We start from the raw sequence: 19826 nt of genomic DNA, 5'->3' as shown, positions 1-19826 counted from the left end.
CTGTTAACAAACCACTGATGACAAAAAACACAGTAATCGTTGTGGCCTTAACCTTATAAGCATGAGGATATGATGCAACATTGTGCAAAAGCAGCTTCCATTAATCTCAGGCATACATCAAATTACATCTACTTATTCGTTTAACCTAACATGCCCTTAAAATAACGCAGAGGGACATTTTCTACAAATCAGTGTATTTTACAACTTGGATGGCAAATACTGTAATGTTTTGGCATTTATTAGTGTAATGACATCAACAGTGACCAAGAAAAACATCCAGTCTTGAGAGAAAGTAAGGCATGTTATTCTAACTTAAAATTATAAATCGGAGTTAGATGAGCTGGGCTTTGTAATAAAAGCTAACTCAAAAGCCACAAGAGAACAAACCGTGTCTTAAAGTGAAATGTCCGGACAGAGCTCTGGCCCAGTGCGTGTGTGGGAGCTAAATATTGTAGAATCAACAGCTCCTTTCTATGTAGCGTGGGAACTACATCTTTAAGGCTCGTTATGATTATGGAGATTAAGCATTCAGTGCAAACAGGGTCATAAGTTAAAGGCGCTGTACCCGACTGTTGTCTTAAAAATGTGAAAAATAGAACTAGTTTGGTTTAAAAGTTTTGCAGTGGTCCAAACCAATCATTCTGAGCATCCTATTTAATCACTGCAGTGAGTTTTTAAGCACTTTATGCAATCATGGTATTGCTAACAACAACTAGCATGTTAACAGTCCATTTATTGATTTCAAGCATGGATCTGTAATAAAAACTGGATAAAGCACTCCCCCTCTGTCCCAGCTCAAGACTGACTAGTGGTCGCTCCAGGTACTGCAGCTCCTGGGAGCTTGGGCCCAGATAGAACTCTCCCACAGAAGCACACTGCATTTTCTGGGAATTCAAACGGCCCATGTTCGGCTTACAGCGCTTTGACGACTTTCACAAAGGTCAGATTTTGTAGGAATCTTTTCTATTTTCACAATATAAACTTTTTAAATCCTCAGAGTGCCTAAAAGTTAGTTTTGTAAGAGTTAGCCGTCCTGCTCTTGAATTCATATACACTTTACACTTGTACAGTATGTCTGCACTGGGGCAAGACAAATTATGGCTCAATTACATGGAAATCCAGAATTTCTCTTTAATACATTTAAACAAAATGTATATTTATCTTTGAAATCAACCTGATAGTGTCCAAATATAACAGTCTTAAAGGTGCATTGTGTAACTTTTTCTGGTAGAGGGCACATTACCTCCTCTTTGTTTCTATGGAGACAAGCAAGTGATCCGACCAGGCCAAGTTACAGGTCAAATCTGTGGAGATGCTACTTCAGTAAAATGACAAAAAAAAACCAAAAAAAAACATATGTTTTAATACGTAAAGTACCTGTAATTGAATAAATGTGATAGATAAGTTTAATGCCATACTGCAGAACATATCAGGGAAAGGGTTCTAATCTCTGTTTTAATGTTTCCTTATCAAAAATATTCCTGAAGTTGTGTTTTCTTTCATTCACACATTTAACACACAAACCCTGCATATTTAGGCAGAGTTCTTTTCTCGAACAATAAACACTCTGTTCCACCCTGTGATGTCATGTGTTAATTCAGTAGGTGCTCCTGTGTGTTCCGTGCACCTTCACTAGAATTATATGGATAATTTCAGACCTGTTATTGCCCATGTCTATTGAAATAAAGGTAAAAGGTATTAACTTGAACAGTAGCACTTCATGACATCACAAGATGGAACAGCGCCTGAAGAAGTAACAACATTCTAAAATGGCTTAAAGCTCACAAGAATAAATTCTGCATAATTATAGGAAAATCATAGACAAAACCAGGATTTTTTGACAGTATAATGACTTTAACACAAATTCTGTCAATCAAAACTGTAAATTAGCTTGTCTCAATATCAGCAAGTATCTTTTAGCAAACAGGAATAGTTCTGTCATAAACATGGCTGCGTTGAAATTAAATCCTACACCAACACATCGTGGGATAGTTCCTCCAATTTTGCAGATCCAACTTAGTCTCACATTAGGCTGTGGGAAAGTGTGATCCAACCTGAACCTCCACATCTTGCTTTTGTATTTGTCCTTGTTCAGAGTCATAACCCAAAGCAGACGGTGCACGGTGCCATGAGAAGACGGAAAACCCAACCTCCTCAAGACAACGTGTTAAACTCATGTGAATGCAGTTTGCCTTGCTCTGCTTAAAGGTGCATTAGGTAACTTTTTGGTTAGGGGTTCGTCACCTGGTTGTTTCTATGGATATGTCCTTGCTCATCCTGGAATATTCCACAGTATGACATAAAAAATCTCTACTTTACATTTATTCAATTACGAGTAGTTTTATAGCTCAACAATACACATAAAAACTGGCATAACTTGATTTAATTTGGGCTGCATGAAAGTAGAAAGCTTTAATACCATTACTGTGAAACACTCCAGACAAAGCAATACCAGAAAAGTTACTCAATGCACCTTTAACATTGGAGTTTTCCCACAACAGTACCACTGCATTCTGAAGTTGATAGTTGTTTTGCAGCTTCAGAGCTAAACTTCTGTAACTAATTTAATATCTCCCAGATGCAGAGTCGAGACTTTATTATATTAACAAACATGATCAAAAGCCAAAATTGGGGTAAACTGTATTTGAGATGAGGCTGTTTTGTCTCTTTACATGCACTGTACTTGATTTTTATGGTCATAAAAATGTGAAAAACATTTTTAAAAGTTTGCCGTGGTCCAAACTTAATCCTCATTTACTTTATGCTTTCCGTGCAGTGGTGGAAGTAGTACTCAGTTGTGTTGCTTAAGTAAAAGTAAAGATACCAGAACAAGAAATACTCAAGTAAAAGTGTAAAATGTTCCTGTTTAAAAATGCACTGAAAAAGAATAGCAAGTAAAAGTATTTTGCACAGTTTTTGAGATCTAATAAAGCATCAGAGTACTGTTCATTCATTTCAGTTTTCAGTTTTCATTCATCAGAAACAATGCAATCCTTTTTTCTCAGCTGTTTTTGTGTGTATATATTTGTTTGCTCAAACTATAAATGTGTTCAAAATAAACCCTCAGCTTTTTCAGCAGGTCTCATGCAGTAATGTAAAAAAAAAAAAAACTTTACTTACATTTCAGTCCTGTTCAAAAATGTACTGGAGTAGAAACTAGAACACAAAATACTTGCTCTTAAATGCAGTGAAGTAAAGGTAAAAAGTATCCAGTGTACAATCTACTTAAGTAAAGTATAGATGCCTAAAATATATACTTTATTTTACATTCCACCACTGATTCCAAGTAATCTAATTATTCGCCGGTATACGTTTATAAGCGCTTTTCACAAGTTTCAGAGGCCAGAGCAGAGTTTTTGTCAAGGTAATGCAAACACCAACTAGCATGCAAACTGCACTTCCTGATAGTCATACAATAAACCACTTTATAGTTAGCCGCAGACAATACACAGCTGCTTTATGTTGACCTGCTTATATAATATATATGTACGAGACACGTTTTCCTCAAATACATGGAGCTAATTTGTGTACAGGCTTTTTAAGAAATCATCAAAAATGGGTCAACTAAATTTGAAATAATGTTGCATTGTCTCTTTAACTAAGAAGATGTAAGTTAAGGATTTCCTTCATAATTCACATTGTTAATAACACTATTGTTTCACAGAATGCATAATACCACAGTGAAAATGAGCAGAAATGATAAAAATAGAAACAATGTGGAAGCAATTTATGATAATTACTCTTTTATTTATGGTCCGGTAATTAGGTGCATTTGAATTGTTGATGATGTTTTTTCTTCCTTATTTTTCTCCGCCCGTGTTCTCCCATTGCTCCACAGAGAAGATCAAAGTGCGCTCTTGAATAGATGGTAATGGTGCATGCCGGTCGTCTCAATCCTGTGTGCTTGAGATTAAAAAAAAAAAAAAAAAAAGACAGTTCAGGGTCTGTGTGGATTCAATTAGCTCAATTTGTTTGTGTCTTTCACTGTGGCACTCCCGTTTAACCTGCAAGAGGGATCACCAGAGTTGTCATTCATTTGGTTTTATCATTTGTTTGAGTAAAATTAAGGTCCATTCTTCGGTAGTTTCAGTATTTCAAAGCATATGAGTTTTGATTTCATTATCTGCATCTGTGAATTCATTAGCACAATGAACAATAGCGCCACTGCCAATTCCAGTCAGTATTACGGTCATCTATTCCTACAGGGTATTTGCAGAGTTTCATGGCATGGCAGACGGTAAGTTACAGTCACTAAAAACATGTTAAGCATTAAGCAATACTGCACTCGGTGACACTTCTGTTTTTTGTTTTTCTCAGGACTGATCTAAATATAAAAACAGATAACCATTACTTGTCAAATGTATTTTGTTATTCAGATAAATTTTACGGATCGTGTGGGATTGCGTTAGCCAGGCTGGCGCCACCAAGTGCTTCCTCTCAATTTCATTTCTCTCCAGCGACTAGGTCAGGAATCGGAATACACTAGACGGTTTGCAAGAACCCCGGAAGTTGTAGACCCTGCACGGGCCAATCAGCGAAGAGTTGTGAAGCCATGACTGGATCCCTTTTGTGGTACAGCACAAAGCGGTCAAGATGGATGTAGACGACGCCATACATTCTGTGTTGGCAACGATTCCGATATCCAGGATTTAAGGCTGGAACAAAGGGACTGTTTAGTGAATTTTATCAAGGGGAAAGACATTATTGCCCTTCTTCCTACGGAATTTGGGAAAATCTTAATATACCAGTTAGCCCTGATTGGTTAAATCAAAAAAGTACCCGCCTACAGTTGAGCAAACAAATCCTAATGCTGCGAGGTCAGTCGGGTTCCACGAAGTGAAACCGGCTGATGTATCAGGCTAGGATAATGTGCCTTAAACATTAATATTCTCATATGCAATATTCAGATAAAACTTGTTCCAGAGATGTAAAAGGGACATACAGAAAAAAGCAGAGGCCATTATTGTTCTGCTTTCTGTCATAGAATATATTACATATATAATTACCAATGAAGAACTACATTTGTTTTTTCATAAGCACGCACCATTAAAACAATTAGCATTCTAAAAAAATTCCTTGAAACCTAGGTCAAGAAATCTAAATGAACTTCAATCACTTACAAGAGCTCAGCCCACCCACCACAGACTCTTTAAACAGGCAAATCATCTTTTCCTTCTTTTTTTCTTGTAATTTTGCAGCCGTTTTCTGCCTGGGGCATTGCTTTTACAGTCCCTCTCTGTCCTGAATGCCAATGAGCCTCAGCGGTGCAGCCCAGACTGAGCGCAGGAAACAAGGTGCATTATGTAGGTGGGAGGTAACCCAGCCATTGAGGGACAATTAGCATGAAGCCCAGACCTTTGGAAAGGGAGCGGAGGCTGCCCAGAGCGGCCTGACAGAATGAAAAGATTAAGACTTGAGAAAAGATAGCAGGGCATGGGAAAATCCAAAGAGACCCGCACCACTTGAGTAGCCAATGAGCGGAGGAGGAACAATGAGCCAGTGGACGTTTGGGTGGAAATTAATGTGCTTGTATCAGCTGCCAAGTGTAGTGCACATTCCTCCATACCAAAAAGTACCATTGACTCTTATGTGAGCATTGTTTCCCAACTACAGCTGTCAAATAGGTGAAAGACCTAAACAACGGACTACGGCAAACTATTCAGCCGAGAGATTCCACCAGGTGTTAGCGAAACTATTGGAAGTGCAGCTAAATGGCTGTCATGTCCACAAGAGAAGTCTAGATTGTGCTAATGATTTTAATTGGCACTCCTTTCAGACATCTTCGTCCTTAGCTCGGTTCTCGGTCTATAGCATATGAGCTATGTTGTATAGAGGTTTAGTCATTCTGGGTAAAGTTCTGTCAAAGCTAGATTGACAGAATGACATTGAACTAAACAAAATAATTAAATAACAGGTGAATAACTAGACAGACACTGTACTGCAGATGTGGTAGTGGTATTTCACAACAAAATGAACACATTCCTCTGAGTTGCTCACATGGCAGTGGGGTCAAAGTTAATTTCCAGGCTAGCCTTTCTGAGCATTCACACCATGACCTGTCTTCCCCCATAAAAGAATGTTATTTTAAAGAGTTCTCCTAACAGTTCTACTTCCTGAGAAAGGTGCAGGCTTATGACCTTCTGTGCTTTGCATTCAATAGGAAAGCTGGAGGTCTTTCTATATATTATGCATGATGATGTAAACTGTGTTTATTTCACCATCACATGATACAGCAATCATTTTAACATAGCTTTATGAACAATAAATACATTATAAAATGTGTGAGTCAATGATCTCTGCTATTGTGATTCTGGGCTTTACAAAAATAAACTGAATTGAAATTAACCGCCTTTGCTGCTTAAGGCATTCTGTAACCGAGCACAGCAAGTTGTATTCTTGTGATATTTGTGAGTTCACAAACTCACGAGAATCCATCTTTGCATGTGGCCACGGCTGCGATAGGGCCCAACAGGTGAATGGTGGTTGTTATATGCCAGCACTGTCTATACTGTGTACTGCAGTCTCCTTTGCCCTGCCTGTGTCAAGGTGCTGTGGGCAGGACCTGACTGAAGCTTCCTGATTGGTCAGCTAGCAGTCAGTCAGCCTGGAGAGGACCCTTTAAAAGGAGCTGCGTGCTGCTGCCTCTGATATTGCTGTGTCTGCTATTGTCACTGCCTGATATTGTTTGGTTGGGAGATTGGTTTAGGTGAGTGGGTACCCTGTACACTTTACAGCACTTAGTTTATGTTTGTTTAGACACACTAGGTTTATCAGTTGTTGTCACCCTTGTTGTTTTATAGTATCCTCACTTTTTTTTTTTTTAGATCAGTTAGACTAAGGCTTTTGACTTCTTTCCTTTTGTAGCCCAGGTTTTAGTTAAGCCCCGTTTTGTTTGTTTCTTTGGCACAACTGGGACACACCTCCCACCAATTTTTGTTTTTGTACACCCTAGTGAATGTTTTGGCTTCACAATAAAGTACCCAAACTTACTTCTGACTCCCCGTCTCAATGATTGTTTTATAATAATAATATAATAATTATGTGCTTTATCTAAAAGGGACATAACAGTGGTCCAATCGTGTCGCAGCACTGAGGTTTTTGTGGAAGTCAAAGGTGAAGAGCCCAAATTAAATAAAAACTTAAACAGACATGATCAAAATAAATAATGCAGAAAACGTAAGATCTGATGGTAGCCTAAATCATTAAACCAAATACAATAAATTCCTGATTTATCACATATAGTCTAAATTTATGCAGTAGGCTAATCATGTATTTATATATATTATTCTGAGACCGAAAGAAAATGTAAATAAAATTGAAATCCAATTGAATCAAATCGTGACAAAACAGATTTATTGTAGTATTAAGGGGTGGGATCAAGCATCAAACAGAACAGATTTTATTATATTTATATATATATTATATATATATATTTTTTTATTTATTTTTTTGTATTGTAGGTAAAATAAGTTGTCAGGCATTAAGAGCCTAGTTTTTGGGCTTGATGACAATCCTGGTGCGTCTGATGAACACCTGTCTGCCCTCAGTCTGAAGATGCTTGGTCTGTGGTCCCCACTCAGTCTCTGCCCTGCTCTGTCTGAATTTTCTGCTCCTCAGACCTCTTCTCTGTCTTTTTGAAAGGGATCTTGGGGTCTTCCAAAGGAGCCCTCAGGCTCTGTAGCTCCACCTGGTGCTGGTGCCTCTGCTCCTCCAGCATCTCCAGCATCTCCTTGGACTCAATCAGCTCTCTTTCCAGGTGAGCGCTGTTTAGGGTCTTCAGAGCTTTTTCTGCTCTTGCAATTTGAGTAGTTTGCTCTGAAGTTCGTTGTTCAGTCCTTTCTCCTCTTTCAGTTCATTTTGAAGATCTGCAAAGTCTCTGCTCAGCTCCTCCATGCTGTCTTCAGCTTGAACTCTTGCATTTTCAGCAGACCTCATCGGAACTTCTTTCTCCTGCCTACGTGCCATCATTTGCACCTCCACTTCGCCAATGACTTGTTTCAATTCCTGAACAAGAGTCAGCTTGTTCTCTCTGTAGAGTCACTTCTTCCTGCAGGTGCTGGTTCCTCCCTTGCTCCTCTCTCAGCTCATTCTGGAGAACAGTGACCTCCTTGTTCACCTCCTCCATGCTCATTCTACTTTGGACCTTTTCCGGATCTGCAGACCTCCTCAGAAGTTGTATCTCCTCCTGCAGTTTGTTCAGCTCTTCTAGCAGTACTCCACTCCTCTTCTTCTCCTCTGCCAGATCATTCTGCAGAGTGGTTGTCTCCTGCTCCTTCAGGTCCAATGGATTTGATGTCCATCTTCTGCTGAATGGACCAGGAGTTGTCCGTTAAATATGATCTGATTTTACCCAGCAGTTTGGCTCTCCAGTGTCCTATATCAACTAATTTCTTCTTGTGCTGCCTTCTAGTTAATCTTGAACTTGTAAATTTACTCCAGAGTTTCTAGAAAATCCAACATGGTTGCGCTCTGCACAGTTAAAATATTGATAGTACTTGTGTTATTTTCCTTTTAGTTGTTCTATCCTGTCTACCCGCTTCTGTGAACCTGCTCATAAACATTTTTGTTCTTCTAGGGCCAAAGAAAAATCTAAATCAAATAGAAAACACTTTGTGATGTGATGTTTTAATACAAGAAGTGCTGCATACACCTTGATGCATGATTCACGAGAATCATTTTGATACTTTCAGTCCTGGACTTGCCAGTCTATACTGAACTATAGGTAAAAGATAGCTCTTAAGTTGAAAATGTCCACTTCATGACATCACAAGGTGGAACAGAGGATTTTGAATTTTAGATATAGACAGACTAATAATAAAGGATTGCTCAAATTAAAGTAAAACAACACAACTCCAGGTACGTTTTTGACGAGGTAACGTTTTAACATAACTTAAAACTCACAAGAGTCAATTTTGTGTAATATAGGACCTTTAAATTTGTTAATATTTTTCCAAGATTGTATGTTTTCAGTTGGACAGTGACATAACTTAACTAATTTGTGACCACCAAATAAACACCATCCCATCTTTTCTGAAGTCGTTGTCTTCACTGCTAATCTACTCAGTCCATTCATTTATATTACAATAGCAGACATGATTCTCTTTACACTTTGCCAACTTCCAGTCCACACACAGCGGATCATTTTAAAGTTAGGAAGCAGATTCTCCTCCCTGTTGCTACACACTGCAACACTTTTCCTGTGTCATTTCCTACATATCAAACCTAATCACCATCCAGCGCTATGGCAGCTCTGGAAGCCCATATGAATGTGATGGAAGGAGTATTGGAAACATGTACTCAACTCAAACTAGTGACTTAAAGGGCCCACATTACGCAATTTTCTGATCTATAATGTTGTTTCTTCATTAAAAATCTACATGGAAGGTGCAGGAAGCTCTCCACTGCGTTTTTAAATTCCATACAGATGACAAGCTAGTTAGCATTAATCAGTAGTTTTTCAGTTAGTCAGTCTAATCTTTTTGTTGAAAATCAAACTCCAAAGCGCAAAGCATCCATTAGGATACTTGGAATGTATATATGGAAAGTTACAAATATTTAAATTACTGGAATTGAGTACCGTATTTTTTGGACTATAAGTCGCACCTTTTTCATGGTTTTGGTGGTCCTACGGCTTATACTCCGGTGCGACTTATATATTAAATTATTCACACTGACAGCTGCGAGAGGCTCTAGGCTTGTGTGCCAGTATCTGCTCCTATTAGTCCTGTACCACTGTCACTTCGCTCTTCTGTGCATGTGTCCTGCAGGAAGAACCGCTGTCCTGTCCATATCATGTCAGTCGATCACACTATTACTTCTGTATCACTGAAAATGTAAAATGTAAACAAATTTATAAAGACAACTGAGAAGACTGAACACAAATGTCTCCGAAAAGACAATTATATTTAGCAGATTACACACTGCAAGTAGCGAAATATGCAGCCGAAAATGGTAATTGAGCAGCAGAAAGAAAGTTTGGAGTGAGTGAGAAACTTGTAACAACTGGAAAGGGTGCACCATGCAACTTTCCTGGAAGTCACTGGATGGAGTGGCAAAGCCTGGACTTCAGTGACACCAAAACCATTCTGTCGGGATTCAGAAAGACCGGAATAATTCTAACTGTAACTGATGCAGAGTCTGACAACAGCTACACAGAAGAGGAAGTGGCGCTTCATTTAGCTCCGGAGGTCGTGGAGTTGCTCAGAAGTGACACCGAGGATGAAGAACTCAATGGATTTAGTGATTTGGAGTGAGATGGAGAGTTTGGTAAACTTGTTCTGTTCATTGTTTCCACTATAGTTATCTGAATAACTGCTGAACATTCCACCAATAAAAATAATAATAATTACATCACTGGAAAATATCAATTAAAGTATCAATTATATGAAATACAATAGGTTCACCAGTGCTTTTACTGTGACAGTATAAACAACAAAAACAAGCAGCTTAGCAGTGCACTTCTTGACATTTCTAATTAGATGCAGACAGCATGCAGTGGACTTACCTTGACTCAAATGGGGACAAATTTTGCTGAAGCTTTAACCTCAAGCCTGTTTATGTTGGAGTGCACAGTATATGAAGTGCTGTTTATGGACGGGCCTATTTTTTCCATGCGTGCCTCTCAGACATTCACACCATCACACCAGCATCACGGCAGGAACTCAAATGTCTCTATGGTAAGTCTGCGCAGATATGTGCTAATTACGTATACCAGCTGTTTCTGAGGTGACGCTGAGTTGGTTCATGACTTTATTAGCGGAAAACTTAAAACTTTGATGACAGATTTTTTTTTCCATGTAATGAAGTAAAACATGTCTTGCCCCAGTACAGATATATTGTAAAAGCAAGTCTTGGGGTCAAAATAAGACTGTGCACTGTCAGCATCTAATTACAACATGTTTTTATCATCCACAAAAGCAGTGAAAATCAGATATTATTTGATACAAAAATTTGTATCAAAACTAGATGCTCATTTGAGCTAGAATTGTTACTAAAAAGTCACATTCACAAGGCGGAAATGGATCTTTCCTGAATAGGAAATTATATATATATATATATATATATATATATATATATATATATATATATATATATATATATATATATATATATATATATACATATATATACACACACACACACATACACACACACACATATACATATATACACATATAGACACATACGTACTACATAGTAATCGAGCTTGAAATGTATTGTGTGACAACTCTACCACAAACCAAGAAGTTATGCTGGTGCACTGTTAGCATGCTACTTGTTATCATTAGAGTGACAGCAAGATTGCTCTCATTATAAACTCATTGTGGTGAATTTGGATACTAGGAATGTGTTGGCAAAGTGAGGAATAACTCTGAATCGCTGCAAACTGTTTAAAATGAAGTAGGCTCGGTCTGTTTTTCACATTTTCAAAGGTCCCATATTACACAAAATTGATTCTTGTGAGCTTTAAGCCATGTTAGAATGTTGTGGAGTTGTGTTTTTTTTTCATTCACACATGTCTGTGGGCCTGTTTACACGAGAATGCTTGTGGGTAAAAACAACTATTTATTTTATCGGAAGTGCCTTTCGTTTAGATGGTACTTTTGCGGCTTAAAAATGCAAAATTCTGAAACCACCCTCTAGAGCAGAAAAGTTGAATACGGTCCGCCGTAGCATTTCTGTCTATACTACCCAAGACGCAAAACTTTGGTCAGATGTTCTCACGTCACGTACGCGTTTACGTCACATACACACAGTACAGTACAGTACAGCAGATTTCCTCCAGAAAACGCTCATCTAAACAAGAAGTAAAAAGTGAAGACGCAATGCCACTTTTGCGTCTTCTGTTCAGACGTCATCATATAAACATAGCCTAAGTAATCCTAGATTATTACACTCTCTGCAAAGTTCAAAATGCTCTGTTCCACCTTGTGATGTCATGAAGCAGTAGTTTTGAAGGTAACAGCTACCTTTTATCATTTGTTTAGTAGAGATTGGCAATCCCATAGCTGAAAGGATCTAAGCAATTCTAGTGAAGGTGTATGGAGTTTAAAAACACAGTAAAGCACTTCTTATATGACATCACAAGGTGGAACAGACTGTTTCTGTTTGAGAGAAGAACTCAGCCTAAATATGCGGGATTTGTATGTTAAACATGCGTAAATAAAACAAAACAAAACTCCAGGTATGTTTCTGATGAGGAAGCAACATTATAACATAGATCTGAAAATAGTAATAGTAATATGGGTCCTTTAAGACAGGTGTAGCTACAGTGCTTTTAATTGCCAAGTGATGCAATGGAAAATCAAAGACAAATGGTCTTGTAATCAATTTTGGAAGTTGTTTTACCTCATTTAATTCTTGTTTCATTTCTCCACTGACTGTATTTTAATTTGCCTTGACTCTTTCAGTAACATTTTAAATAGAAGGTAACATAATCTGATGACCTTAACATGCCTAGAGGATTGCTTTGTAGGTTTAACTGTTGCATCATGGTTTTAGATTGCATTACTGGAAGGAGGAACCGAGGGGACTTTTCAAAGTGTTCCCAAGATCATGTGGCTGTCTATTCAATATGGCCTGAAAAATTCTCATCATCTGAATGTAAAGTCTCTAGTATCCATTGTTTTAACGTTGCTATGCAGTGAAAAATCAACGTAATTCTCCCGACAGAGCTTTCTCACTCTCCTCCATCCATTCGCAGCTTCCAGGGAGCAAAGTGGAGTTTTAGCATCATGGTATTGCTAAAAATAACTCATCTACTAGGTCATTAATACTGTGAGTACAGAGATATTTTACTTTACATGGAAAAAAAAAAGGCACAGGGTCTTTAAAGGCGCTCTACTTCATTTTTACTGTATTAACAGAGATTCCATGCCGGCAAAAAGTGAGAGGGAGGACTGGGGCGCAATGACTGTAGTTTTAGTCAAGGCGGGGGCAATTGTTGTCAAGGTGGCCGCCCTAACTATAAAGCGCTGCAGGAAGCACTGCCACTCCAATCATGGACGAGTTCCATCGTGAGTATTAAAGAGCCAAGTCTTCCATGTAGATGCAGAAGTAGCAGTGTAGTGGCGGTGGTTCAGCATTAATACATGTACCATTACACCCCTAATAATTAAATAGTTTAGAATTATATCCAAATAATCCTCTTTTCCCTTCACTTCTGTCCATTTGAAACATAGTTGTCGTGCCTGGGTGTTTATGCAGGAGAGGCAGTGTCAGTGGAATAACAGCACTATTACACTCGTGTGAAGGAACATGTGTCTGTTCTGGACCAAGTGTCCTGTACTTCAGGGAAAAAAAGGACGCTTCTTCAGGAAAGATGTGGTTTTAATTAGCATCTGTGAGAGGTGTGTCATAACGAGCTGCTCTAAAGTAGTGCTGTGTTTAAGAGGGCGTCTGTGACAAATCAGGCTGTATTATTATAAGTGCACCTGTCTGACCAGTGCACTTAGTTATTAATATCTCTTCATGAATGAACCTTTTATGTAATAAGTGCATTACATGTGTAGACACAGTTTCTATGGTCATATGGTTTCTAGATTAATTAATAAATACATAGATACAAAACAAAAGAAAGAAGGCTCAGATAGATGAATAAGTGTAGAAGTAGAAACAAAGAGCCCTGTTTGTACAAAGAAGGTGTCAAACACTAATAAACTAGAAACTATATGGTCTAGGTTTCTTTACTTTAACTCCAAATGACTCAGTATAAATGTAATTAATGTGAGCAAAATAAATATACTGATTTGCAGTGTAGTTTGCGTAAAAAGGCTGTGTTATTAAATTGTTATCAACTAAATATTGATGTCCACTCCAAGTCTGCTTGCATATCTATAAAAGTCACCGCACGCTATTGCAACTTTCAGAGGCTCTAAAGGACTATTGCTGGCACGGTAAAGCTGGCAACAATCAGCATGCTAACACTGCATTTCCTGATTACTGGATGATGAAACACTTTATTAGAATTAACTGGAATTAATGTCGTGTGGGGCCTTTAACTTTCCAGCATTCACTGTGTAAAGAAAAGAAGAGTTAACAGTTGATAATGATGATGATATTTTTTGTCACTTTTTACACCAAGCTACAAATTAGTACAATGGCTATATGTGTAAAATCATTGATATTCACATTTATTCCAAGTGGGCCATTTGTAAGCTCTACCTTCAAATGACTGGACTGGGCTTTAAATGTAGGAGCACTGATTGCTTACTAAACATTGTTTTGTTTTCCTTGGGTTGGATGGATTGAGAACTCTTATCACAACAGTTCATCTGAAATTCTGGATGTGAACTTCAAAGGGTTGCATGCAGTTTGGTTTATGCACAATGCAAATATGCACAAGAACAACAGTAGTCATTTTGATCTACATGCAGATAATCCGCTTCCTAATGAACGGGATTGGATGTAATAATCACAATTAAACTTAATTGCCCTTTTTCTCAGTATAGTAAATGTATAAGGACCAAGGATTTAAAAAGGTAAATAAATAAGGTAAATGGTCACACAGAACTTCCAGACTGCTGCTGCTCGGGTTCTGACTAGAATCAGGAAGTACAAGCACTTAAAGGCCGGTTTATATTGTCAAATCAACATGGACGTTCCACACAGCTCCCTGACTCACCTGACAGTCAATTAGAAAGATGTCAGTGTTTGCTCTGCTGTGCTGTATACTTGCACCTCAGCCAAAAAGTCCTGTGCTCAGGTCTCTGAGGCTCCAGTGGCTCAGAGAACAGACTTAGAGCTCTGCTTACACGTCTCTCCACGGCCTAGCACCAAAGTCAAACATCTCTGACATGTTAGTGTCATATGAACCTAGGGCTGGGCGATATGGATCAAAAAATATATCTCAATATATTTTGCTATATCTCGATACACGATATATATCTCAATATATGTTCAAGAAAAAATAACCCCCTAAAACTGAAAACTGCAAAAACAAATCTGCCAAATACAACAAGGTCCTTTTTTTTTTTTTTTGAAGTGTAAGAGGTCGGCAGTTCATATAGGAACATTTAAGATTACAAAAAACCCTAATTACATAAATAATAATTTAACTGTAAAATAAAATAAATAAAACATATTTTCTTCTTTTCATTCATAAATAAAACAACTCAACACAAGCTCATCTTTGCATTAACTCTGTTATCCAAACCAGAACCAGAACCACGAGCTCCTTTAGCAGAGGAAGTTCAGGATGTTCCTTATTTTAACAGATCCATGTTCCTCACCAGCAGAAGGAGCTCTGAGGTTTCCCACAATCCACTGCAGATCAAACCCAACATTTCCAAACACTATTGTACAAGTGACACTGCAGCAGACTATTCATTAAAATCTTCTGCATAAATAAACTTTACATTGCTAAACTTTACAATATATAAAGCATAAGGACTGTAGAGCCACATCAGCTCGTTTGAGATAATAATGTGTTTAATGCAGTTTTGCGCACGTGTGTTTACATTTTACAGAAACGAAACTTAAGCGCATGACTCATTTGCATAAACAGCGAACTTCTCATGCAGCTCAGCTCGTTTAGCTTCTTTCGGGCTAAAGGACGCGACTCGGTGGAATATGAGGATGTGCTGCTGATGGTTTTGTCTGTAAATGGTGGAAAAGGTTCGTAGTGCTTGAAGCTTTTCACTGGCACCAACTTTCGGTGTTCACGGTGGTAGTGACGAGTGAAGGAGACACGAGCGAACAAAATCAGGGAGGCGGAGGCGCGCGAGGCGACGAGAGAGAAGGTAAACAAGTGAAGCGGCGAAATTAGAATTGAATCTAAGCATTATATCGATATATACGATATGTCAGAATTCAGAATTCTCGATATATTTAAAATATCGATATATCGCCCACCCCTATGTGAACCATCTCGCACTCTGAGGACCGGCCCAGAGTCAGGACTAAACATGGGGAGTCAGCATTTGAATTTTATGCAGCTAAAATCAAGACTAATATATATATATATATATATATATATATATATATATATATATATATTCTGCACTCTTTTCTTTAAAAGTACATTTTATGATAATTTCAGTTTTTATTTGTTTGTATTGTGATTTTAATGTCTTTCTTATTCTTTAAAGTATTTTCAATTAAAGGGCCTGTACCCAATTTCACACCACTTTTTTTTTTTTGTTTGAACTTTTAGCCCCACCCACTGAGTTTTTCCTTGCACTGTGGTATAGGCTCTATTCACACTTACATCACAACCCAGGAAGACGTTTGGAAAGATGCGATGATAACTCAGACGCAGTTTTCTTCATCTAAATGTCATTTTAGCGTTCTATTATGTTTGGCTAATCAACAATTACACCTATACCTCAGTTTTCATCATTTCCCACACAACTCCAAGCGCACTGGGTACATGCGATTAGAAGAGATGAAGGTGCCAAATTCAAGATTATTCCAAACATGCAGTCTTCATTTTACCGCTGATCACATTTACTTCAGTGGGTTTTATTACAGTCAGAAGGCGAGCCCAGTGTCGGTAACTACACCAGAAGTTGTAATCGCATCTTTCCAAATGTCTTCATGGTTTGTGACATAACATGAATAGAGCCTATTACACCATTACACAGAAACAACTATCTGGGAAAGTGTCAAGCATTTGGTTTCCCATAATTTTTTGTGAAAAACATGCCTGATTGGAAAGAGAAAGGTGACTGTCAGTACCTTCTGTATTAGTTATTAACCGAGACAATGTTATGTAAAATGAAATCATACATCACATGATACGATATGATAGGTACAGCTCTTTTAAATAAATTTGCCTTAGCATTCATCCACACAAAGTCAAAATGTACATGAGAGATTCCAAGTCTTGCCTAAAGACTCAAGACCAGAATGCAATGGAGACAACATGCAACCGCTAACCATTGGGCCAGTGAGCAAAACGTACCAAGAGATACTACTACTGCTTGTTTTATATGTTACTGGTCATGATTAAAAAAGTACTAGAGTTAAACAGCACAATGAAGTAGTGGTAGGCTAAAGAGAAACATTTACATAACCAGCCCGCCCACAGCAGCCACTGACTGCAGGCTGACCAGACCAGGCCTTAATGCAGTTATATTTCGGGATTTGGGTTTTTGGCAGGACCATATCATTTGCTTTTTGACCATCATTTCTGCAGTGTTTGTGTCTGGGAACCGCTGCTCGTGAGTGACTCGTAGCAGACCGCTCATTTGATGTGGTCCAAGTCAAACTGAACTCCGCTGATACTCAAATAGAAGCTAGAGTTGAAATCAAGCGCCCACCACATCCCGGCATATCTCTTTGACCGCTGTCGTTTTCATGGTAATCCATACAACTGCAACAATATCTATGCTTTAAACACAATCAAGTCAGTGACGAATTGTGGGGTCTGAGCCGTCAAAAAGAGCAATTAAATCTTTAAAACCTAAGCCCCTTTTCATTGAATCAAAACCACAGTTTAATGAAAAATCAGCAACGCGAATAAACATTTACATGACTAATCCTACAGCAGGCGCCGGAAAACATTTCACATCTACTGCCACTTAAAAAGAGTTCATGTCCTGGAGTGTGCCATCCTATAGCACTAAAACTTTAAGGATATCAGTGCGTTCTTTACTGCCATATTTCCAGTTGTAAATTGTACTTTAAGATAAGATTATTTCCATACGCTCATTTTATCAATACATTGCATACAATTTAATCTTTTTATTGTCTAATGCAGTATTTAAAGAACACGTATTGCTACATGGTTAATCTACGACGCCTGTGGATCATTATGTTATTGTTTGTACTTTTCAAATCACAATATTCATCTAAACCAACATAATAAAAGAAAAAAGTCCGGCCAACTTCCATGTAAGAAAATTGTGGTGCCCATTGGGATCGCAATAAATGTCACCGCAACAAAGTGGGCAACTCCGATGGATAGCTGCAGATCACGCTAGTCAGCAGTGGATCTTATGTGTATCACCAATTGAGAAAATAAAATTGGAGAAGAAAGTAAATACAGAGAAATACGAGTGTAATCTACATGCAGTTCCTTTGAGAACACAATACATCCAATATTTTCTTTAATGAGCCACTAAAATAACTTTAATTAGCTTAGTGTTGAAACCAATATATAAAATCCCACACTTTGACTTTCATTGAGCAACACTATATGTCCCTGCTGGGCTACAGTAAATGTCTCACAGCCAAAAACACATTGGCCCCATAACTACAGTGTGTACGAGGCGCACAGTTTTAATATAGTGACCAGCTGACCTTAGATCCCAAAGGTGAGATCTTGCTGAAACGTGTGCCCTGTCTGGATAAAGTATCGAAGGCAGCTGTGAAGTTCTTTATGAAGTGATACCTCTGGAGACTGCCTGTGTACAGTGAGCTAGCAGCTTTTATGTCAGAAAAGTGCTCAGACGGATGTTCCTTATTTTCCTTGAACTAGTGAACCTTAGAGACCTGCACATTTAGTCCCAAATGTTAAATCTATTCATGATAAAACAGCACACCCCATCAGACTTGTTCCATCTGTCAATCGATCCATATAAACTGTATTATATCACATGTTTCTAGACATCTATCATTTATACACTCAACAAGATCAAAAAGAAACAAAGACGACAGAAGAAATGAAAAGCCAGGGTCCAAAACCATAGTAGCAACAAAGCAGAGCAAACAAACCAGTGGAGACAGTAGATCAGAGTGAGTAGTGTAAATGCAGCATTGCTTGAGTTTTAATAAAAGTGATACCAAAATCATTTGGTGATCATGGCGGATACACCACACACAGGTCCAGCAAACACACATTAGTAAAATGTGGCTGTGTAGCCTCCTACCAGACAGTGTATTGAGATGTAGTTCAGAAGATCACTCTCCATCTGACCCCAAACAGGACACCTGGACACCTGTGTTCAACCAACACACCATTAGAACAATTTTAAAGACATGTTGTCTTAACTTGAGCTAACGAACACTGACAAGTAAACTAAATACATTTTAATTCTTTATTTAACCACAATAATAGAATAAAATTTAATAAAAAAAAAAAATAAAAACTCTTAATCTTTCTTAATCAGTTCAAAAGATGTTACTCAGCATAATTTAAGATAGTAATAATATGATGTGTGAAAAACATTATGTTAAAATGTGCTGCTATAAAATTCTAAATAACATAGGCCACCTCTAAAAATAAAGAACTCTAACTCCAAAAATTAAGGAACTAGCACAAAATTCTAGCCACCATTCTTAAAGCTTGTGTCATTATAAAAGCAAATACAATGAAATTTCATAATTGAACAACCAAACTCACCAAGTTAGCAGCAGACATGTTAAACAAGTTCCCAGTAAAAAGATGCTCCATGCTCGCCTACTGTTCCACTGTCCCACATTAAGTGATTTCTTCTTTGTTAGTTTATATGACGGGCAGGACTCAGCGTACAGGTGTTTCTCTGCCACCTGCTGTATTGGAGTGGAACCAATGACCAAAAAACACATGTATAAACTGGCCTATTGCCTCGAGAGTGACCAACCCACCTCAATGAATTATGAGTGGAAACAATGTCACTTTTCAAAAGTGTAAGACTAATGCAACAGGAATTTCATCATGAATGTAGTTTTTAATTTAAATCTACATTTTCTTTACAAAACATAAAACCAAACAAAGTTATCTGAACAAAGCACAGAATTTTAAAAAGTGAAGACCAACAAAGCAAAAGTCTAAAAGCAAAACTTAAAGGTACCCTATGTAACTTTTTGGAGAGCGTTTCACCACCTGTCTTTCTCAATGGGGATTGCCAGGAATGTGCCACACTATGAAGTTCGGCTTCTTGCATGTATTAAATCACAGCTTT

General features: G+C 38.0%; 1 protein-coding gene across 1 annotated transcript in view; it reads right to left on the bottom strand.

Moving 5' to 3' along the window:
• The window catches only part of LOC110153688 (ribonuclease-like 3), a 275763-nt gene extending 256363 nt beyond the window's left edge, over positions 1 to 19400 (bottom strand). Inside the window, exons 1-2 of the mRNA XM_020917603.2 lie at positions 19286 to 19400; positions 18813 to 18881 (exon numbers count right to left, since the gene is read on the bottom strand). Coding sequence (XP_020773262.2) covers positions 18813 to 18881; positions 19286 to 19336 — 120 coding nt within the window. The 5' untranslated portion in view covers positions 19337 to 19400. The remainder of the gene's footprint in view (positions 1 to 18812; positions 18882 to 19285) is intronic.
• Positions 19401 to 19826: the final 426 nt, after the last annotated feature.

The sequence above is a fragment of the Boleophthalmus pectinirostris genome, unplaced genomic scaffold (assembly GCF_026225935.1).
Source record: "Boleophthalmus pectinirostris isolate CB_2022bp ecotype Guang Dong unplaced genomic scaffold, ASM2622593v1 HiC_scaffold_23, whole genome shotgun sequence".
Lineage (NCBI taxonomy): Eukaryota > Metazoa > Chordata > Actinopteri > Gobiiformes > Gobiidae > Boleophthalmus > Boleophthalmus pectinirostris.
The sequence above is the reverse complement of the archived record's forward strand: the minus strand, read 5'-3'. Positions and strand labels throughout refer to the sequence as shown.